Raw genomic sequence first — 12824 nt, 5'->3', positions numbered from 1 at the left:
GTATTTTTGTTTGTTTGTTTCGGCAGCCTCAAAGCCTATGTCGGGAGTCATGGCTGTATCCCCCAGGTGAGCCTCGGTTCCTATGGGGTTTGTAAGTGTCCTGGTATGTGTCAGGGTAATCTTCTTCCACCAGAGGGTAGTGATCTCTGCTGTGCTGGGAGCTGGAAGACAAGCGGTTTCTACTCTTACGAGCCCTCTCGTTGTGGTAATTTTCATCAGAGGTCATTAGACTTCGTCTTTCAATGGGAGAATTCTCTGTAGAATGGTTGCTGTGCCTCATTCGCTGACTCTAAAAATATCAGACAGTTCACTGGTTAGATAAGGTCTGTTTCATTCATTTAAACATGTTAATGCATGTTCAGTAACAAAATCTGTAAAACAGAAGGTAAATATCTGAGTTAATAAAGCATTTTGATACATAAATGTTCTGCTTGGGGTAACTGAACTTTCTTTTTTGGACATACCATACACAGATGCTTTATTACTGATAGTTTATGACTGTAAGTATACGATGCTGCATGACTATGCTTCCTATTGAAACACAGAACTGAAAGTTGACTCTTATATAGAACTTAATCTATTTATATGGGCCTAATCATTCCTATTGCAAAAAAATGTGTGTTATTTATTATTGGGAAATAAAGTTTAGAATAAGATCTATTATTTGATTTCTTTCATGAGTAAATAAAAATCTTTTTCCTTCTTAAAGTCACACACTACACTTACTTCATCTTGCTCTAGATTAATGTTTCTTATAGCTTAACAATTAATGAAATGACTATCTGTACTATCTACTAAATAATGCATTTGTTTCTGTATCTGACACGGATGTAAAACTTTCAGTAGCAGTCTTTCCAAACAAATACACAGTATCGTGGAGCCAGCTAAGTCAGGCCTCTATATACTCTTGCTTTCTTAACTGAGTTCTGAAAAAATAATCTTCAGATATAATTTCAGTTAATACTGTTAATGAAAATTAACATCTTGAGGCAGTTATTTGTTGGCCCGGAATATGTTGTCTGACTTTTTGTCTCTCATTTTAGAAGCACCTGTCTGTGTCTACCAGCTTAGGTCGGTCACAAGGATTATAGAGCAGGAACCTGACACAACCAAGGGTCTGGATGCATCAACTTCAGATAGAAGGGTACTTATTCAGTAGGTCAGAAATCATGCTAACAGATACCTATGGTTGCTCAGAGAAGTAGGTCACAGAATAAAGGGCACCACATTAACTCATTAATGATGCTAGGATAGCTGCTGTAGGTAGGCAGTCATAGGGTTATGTGTTATAAACAAAGTGCAACATTAGATCCCCCAACACTACAGAGTTTACTGTATCATTCATCCATTCCCTTTATTGCCAGCCAGAGCCAGCGAAAGCCAATGGGAATGTTACTCTCACACAGACACACAGGAAGGAAAACAAGGCAAGAAATGATGCTAGTACATGCAAACTTGCTGAACATTACCATCGTCCATTTTCCACTTCTTTTCTAGACTCAAAATAAATTCATTTATTTTGAAGGTTTTCTGCTTACAAAGGTGCTGTCTGCACTAGAGTAATGTAGTTATAATAGCATTTCAGAGAGTGCCATTTAGCTTAGAGTTAACTCTACGAAATCTTCAATTATGACTATCATTATAACCCATTAAAACAAAACCAGTCATCTTGCCAAGAGCCTCATTTGACTGCATGTTCTCAGCTTGGGATTTGGATCCATTCCAGCTGCTTGATAAATGGTAAATAATAATTAATGCAGAAAAGCAGGACTCATTTTGTATCACAACGCCTCTGGCATGTAACATCTAGTTCTGACTGAAGCAGCAGAAGAGATGAGCTCTAACTCTCTGTGCTTATCCCCAGATTCCCTATACAGACCAAGGTGGGCCTCTAGATAGCCCTGAAAATTTAGGGGTTTGTCACCATTTCCAAATCTGCCCACTCATTCTGTTTGCACAAGGTGGGGTGCAGGTTCAGTAGCCTGTGGAACAAGAATAGTTAAAGGCAGCCAAAAAGGCCTATCTTACCTGAAATATTTTGCTTAGCTATCCGTGGTGCCATGCAGAAGTTGTGCGAACAATTTCACTGACTAGATGGTAAGTATACCAGAGATTCACTCATCTATGTAAAATCCATTCATACCAGAGTTTTCCAGAAAAGGAAACTTGTGGAAAGGGCAGGCTTTGTCAGTGACAGATCAAGGTCAGTATAAGGTTTAGTTTCTTTTTTTTTTTTCCTTTAAACAAAACTTAAGCTCTATTTATTTTATAAGTATAAATATTTTGCCTGCATGTATGTCTAGGCACCACATGTGTGTCAGATGCCCATGAAGGTCAGATTCCCTGGAATTGGAGTTACAGATGGTTGTGAACCACCATGTGGGTGCTGGGAACTGAACCAGGATCCTTTGCTAGAGCAGAAAGCATTCTTATAACTGCTGAGCCATCTGTCCAGCCCCCAGTGTTTTTAAAAATACTTTGTCCTTTTCCCCATGTTTCCTCAGATTAAGAACAGTTAGAGTCTCCATCTTAATTATCTATTGGATCCTAAAAATAAGGTTGCAAAAGTTATAAGGCAAACAAACAAACATGCAGTACCTGTAACCCAGAGATTGCAGTGGGATATGGTGAAAGGGCTGTGGAGCCCACGTTCCGCCCCAGCAGTGGGGTCATGGGGGTGCTACTGCTTGTGTGAGTGGCACGCCAGTATGCCTCCAAGTACTCGCCCAGATGTTCACATGCATCCTCAAGCTGATTCTCGTCTAATATAACATCAAACATTTCCTGCAGATTATAAGAAAATCCATCATATTTCCACTGTAGGTTTTACTGAAAACTCCACTTAAGGCAGAAGTAGCATTCCTCACGTATTAATTATTTGGATTTTGTGATAGTTTGAATGTGAAGTGGCCTCATAATCTCACAGGGAGTGCCACTATTAGGAGGTGTGGCTTTGCTGAAGTGAATATGGCCTTGTTGGAGGAAGACTGTCACTGTGGGGCTGGGCTTTGAGGTTTCCTTAGCTCAGAATACTACTGAGTGTCTCAGTCGACTTCCTGTGGCCTGCATATGAAGATGTAACCAGCACCATGTCTGTACACTACCATGCTCTCTACCATGATGATAATGCACTGAACTTCTGAAACTGTAAACCACCACCCTAATTGAATGTTTTCCTTGTAAGTGTTGCTGTGGTCATGGTGTCTCTTCATAGCAATAAGAACTAAAACAGATCTTTCCTGATTTAAAGATAAAAAGATAAGGCACACATGACAATACTGAGTAACATGAAAACATATACATATTCACATTTCTGTTCATATATTGCTATACAGCTGAATTCCACCTATTACAAAATACAAAAGAAACAAGTTAATGGTGATGCTAAAAAAGAGAGTTCTGAAAATGACTGGAGCCATGACCATGCCCCTGAAATAAATATTATCACAGTAACTGTGCTGAAGGTAACAAGCACATAGTTCATTTTCAGATGCTCATGAGAATGATTTTATCTGTCTCATGATAAAACAATAAGGAAAGAAAGTTTGGGACTGATATTAGCGAACATGCAACCATAATGGCTGCTACCATTAGATTGTTTTGTGAAATAGTTAACAGGATAATTTAACTGGGAAAGAAGCAGTTGATGACCATGTTTAGGTCAGTAAGAACTTTGCTAAACATTTACCTAAAAATGAAAAGCAGTTTTTTTGTGTTCCCAAACAGTAGAATGGTTCTTCTGCTGTGGCAGGGTGACTGGGAATAAAGTGAGGATATACCCAACACAGACTCCTTGAGAGAAAGGCAGAAGACCCTGGTGCCTCACCAGGAGAATGCCATTCTAGAGTGAAGTGCTAGCACACCCTGTAGAAGCAGAGGTGGGTGGTAATGAATCTTCCTTCTCCCATCACCTGCACCACTTCCCCCATTTTTATGAATTCATTTTTTACCAAAATAGAACTTCCACTAATAAGCCAAATGCATAGTGATTGCTACCAGCATTGACATTGAGGGGTGAAGATTAGTGGCAACAAGAAGACATGGTGTTGGTGCTGTCCCAGCTGATTCATTCTGCTTGGTGCTTAGAACAAAGGATTCTTGAAGCTGTCATCACTGTGAACTACTTCATACTAACCACATACTCTCCCACTGAGCTGATCCCACAGCCTACTATTAATTGCCAATAGAATCAACCTTTAGTGACAAATTTGTGCCTAACTGGATAGGAATTTGAAAGCTGTTACCATGGAACCTTGAAAGCTAGTGACTTCAGTCCACACTGTCTCATTTGAGAAGACTCAGCCAGGTCTACCTACATCGAAAAATACTCCCCAAGAACACTTATCAATAGAATTTCCAATGCACATTCATTAATTCATGCAATATATACTCAGCATTTATTTTGTTCCAGTATGTGTTGCCATTCTGTGACAAAAAAGTCTAACTTTATCCTGTGCTTGAGAGTCATACATACATACCATCTGGTGGGAGAGACAAGCCTTAAAGTACCCAAACCCTTAATAATCCATGCCACACTAAGACTAATTCAGAACTATGTAGAGACCAAGCAAGTTAAGCTTGGAGCTGTGGCTTAAAGTTCTCTGTCTATGAAGAGATCTAGAGAGACTTGCTGAACTTATTAGGAAGGGGAAATAATGAGTAAAATAATTCTGTATGAAGAGGAAAGAAAATAAAACAGGTAAAGAAGACTATGACCTACAAGATACAGAACACCTAATACCTAGAGCTTTGGTTGCCAGAAACTCTCATTGTAAATGTCACTTCCCACCAAGTAAACCAAAGAACTTCTCTTTCTTGCCTTCAAACACCTCCTCCCCTGGTTAGCACAAACTTCAGCAAGATGAGACCTGAGACCCATTCACCCATCCTTGATGTTCAGAGACCTTTTTTCCCCTTTGATTTTGTGATACAGGGTTTCCCTGTGTAGCTTTGGAGCCTGTCCTGGAACGAGCTCTAGTATACCAGGCTCGTCTCAAACTCACAGAAATCTGCCTGCCTCTGCCTCTGCCTCCCAAGTGCTGGGATTAAAGGTGTGCACCACCACCACCCAGAGACAGTGTTTCTGCAGCACTGACTTGAGCAGAACAAGAACAACTACAGCCGCAAAGCATCATAGGTTGACTATAAGGACAGAACTGGCAAGAGGACATGGGTAATGCTTCCTGAAGGGGTGCTCCCAGTTCTACCCAGCTCCATTGTTTCACATGTGCTGTGACTTAGAGCCTGTTCATCCTATTATTGTTGATAGCCACTGTAATAATTTGATTGCATAGGCCCAATCATTAGTATGGGCTTGTTTATTCCCAACAAGACATTAAAAATCCTTTCTTGAACTGGAAGGATCCTAAAAATGTGTTTGGTGCTCTCTCTCTCTCTCTCTCTCTCTCTCTCTCGTGTGTGTGTGTGTGTGTGTTGCTATGCCTAGAACTCAAGGCTACCCACATACTAGTCAAATGTTCTTGACTAATATTGAGCTACATTCCAATGCAAATAGTTTTTGACAAAGGTGACAGGAATGTAATAGTGGAAAAAAGACAGTCTCTCCCATAAATAGTTGACAAAACACTATGCCTGTGCAGAAGAATAAATGATCCTTTCCTTTCACCACACACACACACACACACACACACACACACACACACACACACACACACAAACTAATCACAAACTAATTCAAAATGGATCAAAGATCTGACTAACTCTTAAGCCTGAAGCACGGAAATGACTATATGGAAACGGGGAATTCCTTAAGACATAAGTAGAGACAAGAAAAAGATAGATAGTATTCTAAATACACAGGTAACAAAAGTCAAGATAGACAAATGAGTTCATATCAAAATAAGAAATGCCAGCACAACAAAACAGACAACATGATTAAGAGATAACCTACAGGTGAGAGACAATACCTTCAAATGGAATACTGCACACTGACATTCAGAATACAGAAGGAACTAAAACAGATGAACATCAAAACCAAACAATCTAATTTTAAAACAGGCTAAAGAACTACACAGATATTTTTTTAAAAGGAGACATACAAATGGCCAGCAGGCACACGTCAAAAGCCCATTTTCACTAATTATAGGAGAAATACAAATCAAACTACAATGAGTGTAGTGTGTTGGCTCAAGCCAAGCTAAGGCAGAAGAATCAAAAGTTCGAAGTCAGCCAGGCAAATCCTAGGTCAGCTTAGGTTACAGAATGAGACCTTGTCTCAAGCAAAACAAGGGCTGGAGACACAGCTCTACACTAAAGGATTTGCCTAGCAGTTTCTAGGCTTGGGTTTGATTCTTAACAACAACACAACAAAAAAATTTACCACCGTTACAATATCATCTTACTCCAGTTGGAATGGTTATTATCAAAATATAAAAAATAATGGGAACTCTTACATACTCCTGAGAATGGACAGTAGAAAACTAAGTAGAAGTAGCACATAATCTGAGATGAAGTATTTATATCTAAAGCACACCCAGCATCACTGCAACACTATTCATAATGGCCAAAATATAGAACCAACCTAGATGTCCTATAATAAATATATGGGTAAAGAAAATGCAGTACATTTACATAATGGAATACTATTCAGATGTGAAGAGGATGGGATGACTAGAGAAGGTGTGCTGAACAAAAAAATGCAGATGCAGCAAGACACACCTTCTTATTTATGTATGGAAACCAGGAAGTCAACCTTGTAGACATGCTGAATGGAATAGAAGGCAGGGGAATGGGAAAGATTTGGGGGAATAGAGACAAATCAAGAGGGAGTTTTAGGAAAAGGGAAGGGTGATGAGAGAATGGGGGAGATTCCAGGTTGCAGAAGGGTGGCTAAATGTGTGCAATGCACAGCATACTGACGAATGGAGTGAACCTCATTAATCAGTACAATTGATATTTGATAAATAAATAATTTAAAAAGTAAAGCTCAAAACAGACAGCAAGGTGCTGATTACATACTTGGCTGTTCCTCGTTACACTGTCACTATGGAAACAACAATCAACACACAGTTAATTAAAAGGAATTTTAATAAAGTGCTTCCCTTTGCCAATGGATAAAATTTGTACATATCAGCACAGGGCTGTTTGCTTAAGCCTGATTAGTTCTTGCAAACTGCATTTTTTATTGCTAACCGGTGGCTATATGGTATAAAGGATCGTCTGAAATCACTCCTAGGCTTTCCAAAGCACAGAGAAAGCAAATTTCACCTTCTGAATGACACTGATGTGTGTACCTACTTCCAACTGGGAAGAGTCTCACAGATTATGTATCTTGACATTTTTTTTTCTGTTTAGGAAATAATACAACTGAACAGAGCAACATACTAGAAAGACAGCAGGAGGGGGATTTTTTTAAAGTATGCAAATCAAAGAGAAATTCAAATGAAACAACTCAATGGATTCTGCAAATCAGCTTTACCACATTTTGAAATGAATATATAAGGCATGTCTAATCAGCTGCTTTCCATGCAATGCAGGAATCCCTAAGCATGGAAAGAGCCAGAGAGCCATGTAATCATCAAATGTCCCAGGCAGTGAACAGTATGCCCCTCTGCTATCATGCTTGTGGTGACAGCCCATAGTAAAAAGGAACAGAGCAGGTTCCAGAGAGCTGCCATGCTGAACACCTACAGCATCCCAGAATGGAGCCCTTTCTGCAGCTAAGGCATGCAGGATCCATGCTGCTAAAGAAAGCAAATACCAAGTCAGCAGAGGAGTGGAAGCCTCAGGAAAAAGTATGGGTGTGGGGGAGCTGTTTTCTGGATGCACACTTTAAGAAATACTGAGGGCAGAGCACAGGGATTTCTGGGTGGTGGAAACAGGCCTGCCATACACCCAGACCTCTGCAAAAAGCAAGGCAGAGGAGAGACAGGAAACTAAAGGTTTTTGATGTTGAGTAATACCTCCCTACCTTCCTTGTTAAGGAGTTTCATTGGGGACTGAGCACTGCTGCAGGGGCTGTCTGTGATGGAGCCCAAAAAAGGAGCAAACTGAAGTGAATCACTCCAGTTTTTACAAATGAAATAGTAGTGTTCGGGTGCTATATGAGGAATGGAGTAAATTCCATTTGTTTATGTTCTTTTGGAAGGGAAAACACACAGAGAATGACTGTTAAGTTTTCCTTACTGACTACAAAACACAAACTACTCGTCCAACGTGTTTATCCAGGGAGTCATAACTTACAATTTTAATGCAAAGCTTAAAAGCCTTAGAAACAGTTTTACCTCCCTTTAATTTAAAATTAAATTAAATTTCTCACTTTATGAGTGTTTTGTCTGCATGTGTGCATACTTGGTGCTCAAGGAGATTGGAAGAGGCCGTGAGATCCCCTGGAACTTGAGTTACAGATGGTTGTGGGGTCTGGGAGTCAAACCCAGGCCACAAGAAGAGCAGCCATGCTTTTACCTGATAAGCCATCTCTCCAGCCTCTTCAGCCAGCAGTGGTGGTGCATGCCTTTAATCCCTACACTCAGGAGGCAGAGGCAAGGCAGACAGATCTCTTTGAGTTTGAGGCCAGCCTGATCTACAAAGTGAGTTCCAGGACAGCTCTAACTATTACACAGAGAAACCCTGTCTCAAGATAACAAAATAAATAAAGAAATAAACAAATACATACATAAATAAAAGATGGTCTACTACTGGGTTTTAGCCACACAGATTATATGTGTGCAAACTCCATGGCTTATATTTTGCTTTCATTTACTTGTTGTGCATAGATACCGTCTCATGTGTAGCATCTTTCCCATTTCTAGGAGGGAGTAGTCAATACCAGAGATCTGTACACCTCCATTTCTTTGCAACTGTAATATAGAAAGCCCCCAAAGATACCACCACTTAAGAAGATTGACCAACAAATGCTATTCAATAAAATAACATGGCTGGCTGGTTCGACATAATATTAATTACATAATAACCAACCAGTAAATGTTACTTTCACATCAAGATTGCATTCTTTGTATTATTGAAGACTCTAAGCACTCAACTCACTGCTCACCCACTGATTGAAAACTAGAGTCCTCATTTAAGCGTGTTGTTGTTTAAAGATCCAGGAGGTCCTGTGGGGATTAAATAAAGCCAATCAATAATGACAGCTTCTGGCAGGAACTCTACTTTAACACAATAAACAAAAAAGGCAATCAGCTCTTGCCACTAGTTGGTGGAGTTGACACCAAGGTAAGAATATAGGGACACTGATTCCTTATAGCTCCTCTTCTATTTGTGATATTCATTATGAATCCCATCGTGTTTTCCTCCCCATGTCTTTCTATGCTGCCCATTATTACTCTTCAAAGACAGAAACCACACCTGGCAGTGTGGTTATCCATGGAGAAGGCATTTACTGTTTTTGTTAAGTTCATTTCAATTGTATCTGCTATAGCATAGCATGATAGGAAGGAACCATTTTCACTATGCTATACCCAGGTTGGTTGCTTAAAATCTCTAGAAATGTGTATACTGAAATCGGATCCTGGGAGGCCTTGTTTTATGGGAAGATGTAGAACAGATTACTCTGTTTAAAAAAAATAAAAGCATTGTTAAAAATTAAATGGCAGGCACCTAGGGCTTCATAATAATGCATGCAGCAATGGGGAGAATATGTCAATTGGATGATGAATGTGGGACTCTCAATAATTTAAATATCACTGGAACTGGGCAGTGGACAATTACCCTCAGATTGTGCATGCATGGCAGAAGGACGTGGAGTCCATTCAGCAATGGGAAATAAAGCAGTATAGGAGAGAATCACTCTAGTTCTCAAACTGTTAGAGGTTTGCAAGCCAGCCTCTGCTGAGAGGGTGAACTCACTGCTCGTAGAAAGAGTGATCAGGGTCAGTTCACACACACACACAAAGCCATTACACAGCTCAGAGAGCCACCAGGTCAGCTTTTGCTAACACAAGCCAGCTTGTAACTAAGTGGGATTAAAGGATTATATTTCATGTATCATCCAATTGTCTATCGGCTTTTCTTGCCAAGCATTATGCAACTCTTATTACTACAGTACTGGGACAAGTTGAACTTGGCCTTCTTAAAATGCACTATTCTCCACTTCACTGAAAAGGAAAAGATACTAATACCTGAAGAAGACAAACTGAAATCTAAAATATGGTGTGCAGACACACACAAAGAAAATATAATCTGGCTAGCCACACAATAAAGAATCTGATGGCTCCTACATCCCAGTGCCTGTTTGCCTCTCAATATTTTTCCAGTTATTTTTTTCTACCTAGAGCAGATTTTTAAATGGCCACAAATTCCTTGATCCTCCCTGTTCTGAGATGGAGAATTTTGTTCCCTTTCCTTAGATCTGGGTAGCCACTGTGACCACTCTGATCAGCTGAATTTTATAGAGATGCTGGGCTGGGCTAAGATGAAACCTTAGGAGAATGTATTTCATCATATAGGTACAATGTGAGAGCCCATATCCCTTCAGAATAAAAAGCTCATGACAAAGGCCCTGGGCTAAGCTCAAAGGAAGAATTGGCCTAGTCCCTCCTATTCACCCTTGCTGAAAGATCAGTCAGCCATCAGATGAATGCTACCTACTAGACATCATTTGAAGTTGCCATATTTAGGATCATTTTATTTTGCAGTAATAGATAAGAAGAGTGGGAATTTGTTTCAGCTGCATTGATTGGGTCTGTCCCTTGCTTCCACAGAGTTTGAATGGAATTCAGACATTCCTTGTGGTTTACATGGCTACTTAAAGGCAAAGTTGAATAGTTTTATAAAGGACACCACTAGTCTCAACAAACCTAAATTAGTTATGATCTGGCCCTTTGCTAGAAAGTCTGACCCTTCTAGTAAAAGCCTTACCCATGGAACCCACTATTCTCTCTTCTGGAGAATATGCAGTGTGCTGCTGGTTTATGTCAACTAGACACAACTAGAGTCATTTGGAAGAGGGGACCTCAACTAAAAAAAATGTCTCCATAAAGTTTCTTGATTTATGATAGACAAGTACTATGGGCAGTACTATCCCTGTGTTGGTTGTTCTGGGTGCTATAAGAAATCAGGCTTAGAAAGGAACAATACAGCAAGCAGAGTTCCCTTTTGGCATCTGCTTTAGTTCATTCCCCAAGGTTTCTGGCTTGAGTTCATGCCCTGACTTGACTGGATGATGGGGGCCAATGTATGATGAAATAAACCCTTTCTTTCCCAAGTTGCTTTTGGTCACAGTGTTTTATCACAGCAGCAAAATCCCTAACATATGTAGTAACTAACCTACTGCCATTTACTATCTAGAGTGGTGGTTCTCAACCTTCCTAATGCTGTGACCCTTTTATAAAGTTCCTCATGTTGTGACCCCCAACAATAACTGTAATTTTGTTGTTGTGAATTTAATGTAAGTCTATTTTCCAATGGTCTTAGGTAACCCTTGGTGAATGGGTCATTTGTTCCTCTTAAAGGGATTGTGACCCACAGGTTAAGAACCAGTGATCTAGACAGTCTCCCTGGATTAAGACTAGACTAGACACAACTAGAGTCATTTGGAAGAGGGGACCTCTAAGAGGAGGTTTTTCACAGATGACAGCTTGTAAGACAGATGGCAATGGTGATGTGTCAACAATGGGCAGGGCCACACCCTGACCAGGAACTCTTGCCCCTTACTAAGTCTAAACTTCATGCCAGCATCCTGAAGGTGGACTTCACAGGGGGCCACTGATCTCATCGTTCTTGTTCCCAGTGTGGTCACATTGAATTGTCTTCCTTTGCTTTTCATGACTTCTTTCTTTAGTTGACATGCTGAGGATAAGCTCTGGGACCTTGCTTGTTAGGGCATCTGAAGCCTAGACTTTGACTCTAAAATTTCAACAATGTCCTCAGCAGCACAAATACCTCAATTTTAACAGGACATAAATTATTTTTTCTACTAATTATTTGGACCAAGGGTTAATAAATTGACATAAAGAGAAAAGATGTTTTCTCCAATAAATCTTTTATATTTCCATTTTTTGTGACTGTTTCCTAAAATGCCATACCCATTAGAACTACCATTCTAAGATTGTCCTAAAAAGGAGAAAGAAAAGCATAGTTCCTGGCTTTTAGTAGCTGTCCAGTAAAGATTATTTCTCTTCAATTATGAAGCATTGCACAGCCAAGGGTTGGATGAAGTATTCTTTTATAGTTTCTTGGTGTTTTCTCAAACATTCTACTCTGCAAGTGACTTCCTTAGTAGGCAATGTGGCATCAATGTCTTAACATAAATCTCTGGATAACTGTGTGTGTGGTGCAGGGGTGGTGGTGGTCGTGGTGGTAGTGGTGGTGATGGTGGTGGTGGTGATGGAGGGCTGTACTTGGGAGAAGAAACTGCTTTGAAGTCAGATAGATCCACTTCTAATCTCAACTTGCTCAAAGATCTCAGCATACTCTCTGATCAGCTGTTTTCAGTTGCCCCATCAATAAAGTGGGGCTTAGGCTGTATTTTATAAACACCTAGCAAGAATTACAGATAATTTATACAAGGCATCCAGGAAGCTGTCTGGCCCATGTTAAATATCTAATGAAAGGATGTATCATAGTTTTCGCTTTTCTTACCTGTACATTCATCCATTAGTCCCTCTACACACATTTACTATGAACCCACTATGAAAGGGACAGGAAAGTACAATACAACAGTGGATCCTCACAGAGTCTAGCAGACTAGATGTGGCATAGCCCAGAGTGCACCTGGACAGCATGTATCACATATCATGCACTATTCTTAGAATTTTTCCACATATGCACACATGTGCTTCTTGAATTTTTACCCCAACCTTGTGCAGCAGGCATCTCGCTCAGGTTTATATTGCTTGTCTGTGCTT

At 40.0% G+C, this 12824-nt stretch overlaps 1 protein-coding gene across 5 annotated transcripts in view; it reads right to left on the bottom strand.

The window, feature by feature from the left end:
• The window catches only part of Cacnb4 (calcium voltage-gated channel auxiliary subunit beta 4), a 243446-nt gene continuing 230622 nt past the window's right edge, over positions 1–12824 (bottom strand). For all 5 annotated transcript variants that reach the window (XM_051184699.1, XM_051184700.1, XM_051184701.1 and 2 more), the window contains 2 exons: positions 2599–2784; positions 1–289 (listed from right to left, as the gene is read on the bottom strand). In XM_051184699.1, coding sequence (XP_051040656.1) covers positions 29–289; positions 2599–2784 — 447 coding nt within the window. In that variant the 3' untranslated portion in view covers positions 1–28. The remainder of the gene's footprint in view (positions 290–2598; positions 2785–12824) is intronic.

This window comes from Phodopus roborovskii, unplaced genomic scaffold (genome assembly GCF_943737965.1).
Source record: "Phodopus roborovskii unplaced genomic scaffold, PHOROB, whole genome shotgun sequence".
Taxonomy (NCBI): domain Eukaryota; kingdom Metazoa; phylum Chordata; class Mammalia; order Rodentia; family Cricetidae; genus Phodopus; species Phodopus roborovskii.
Note: the sequence above shows the minus strand (reverse complement) of the source record. Positions and strands in the feature narration are given on the sequence as shown.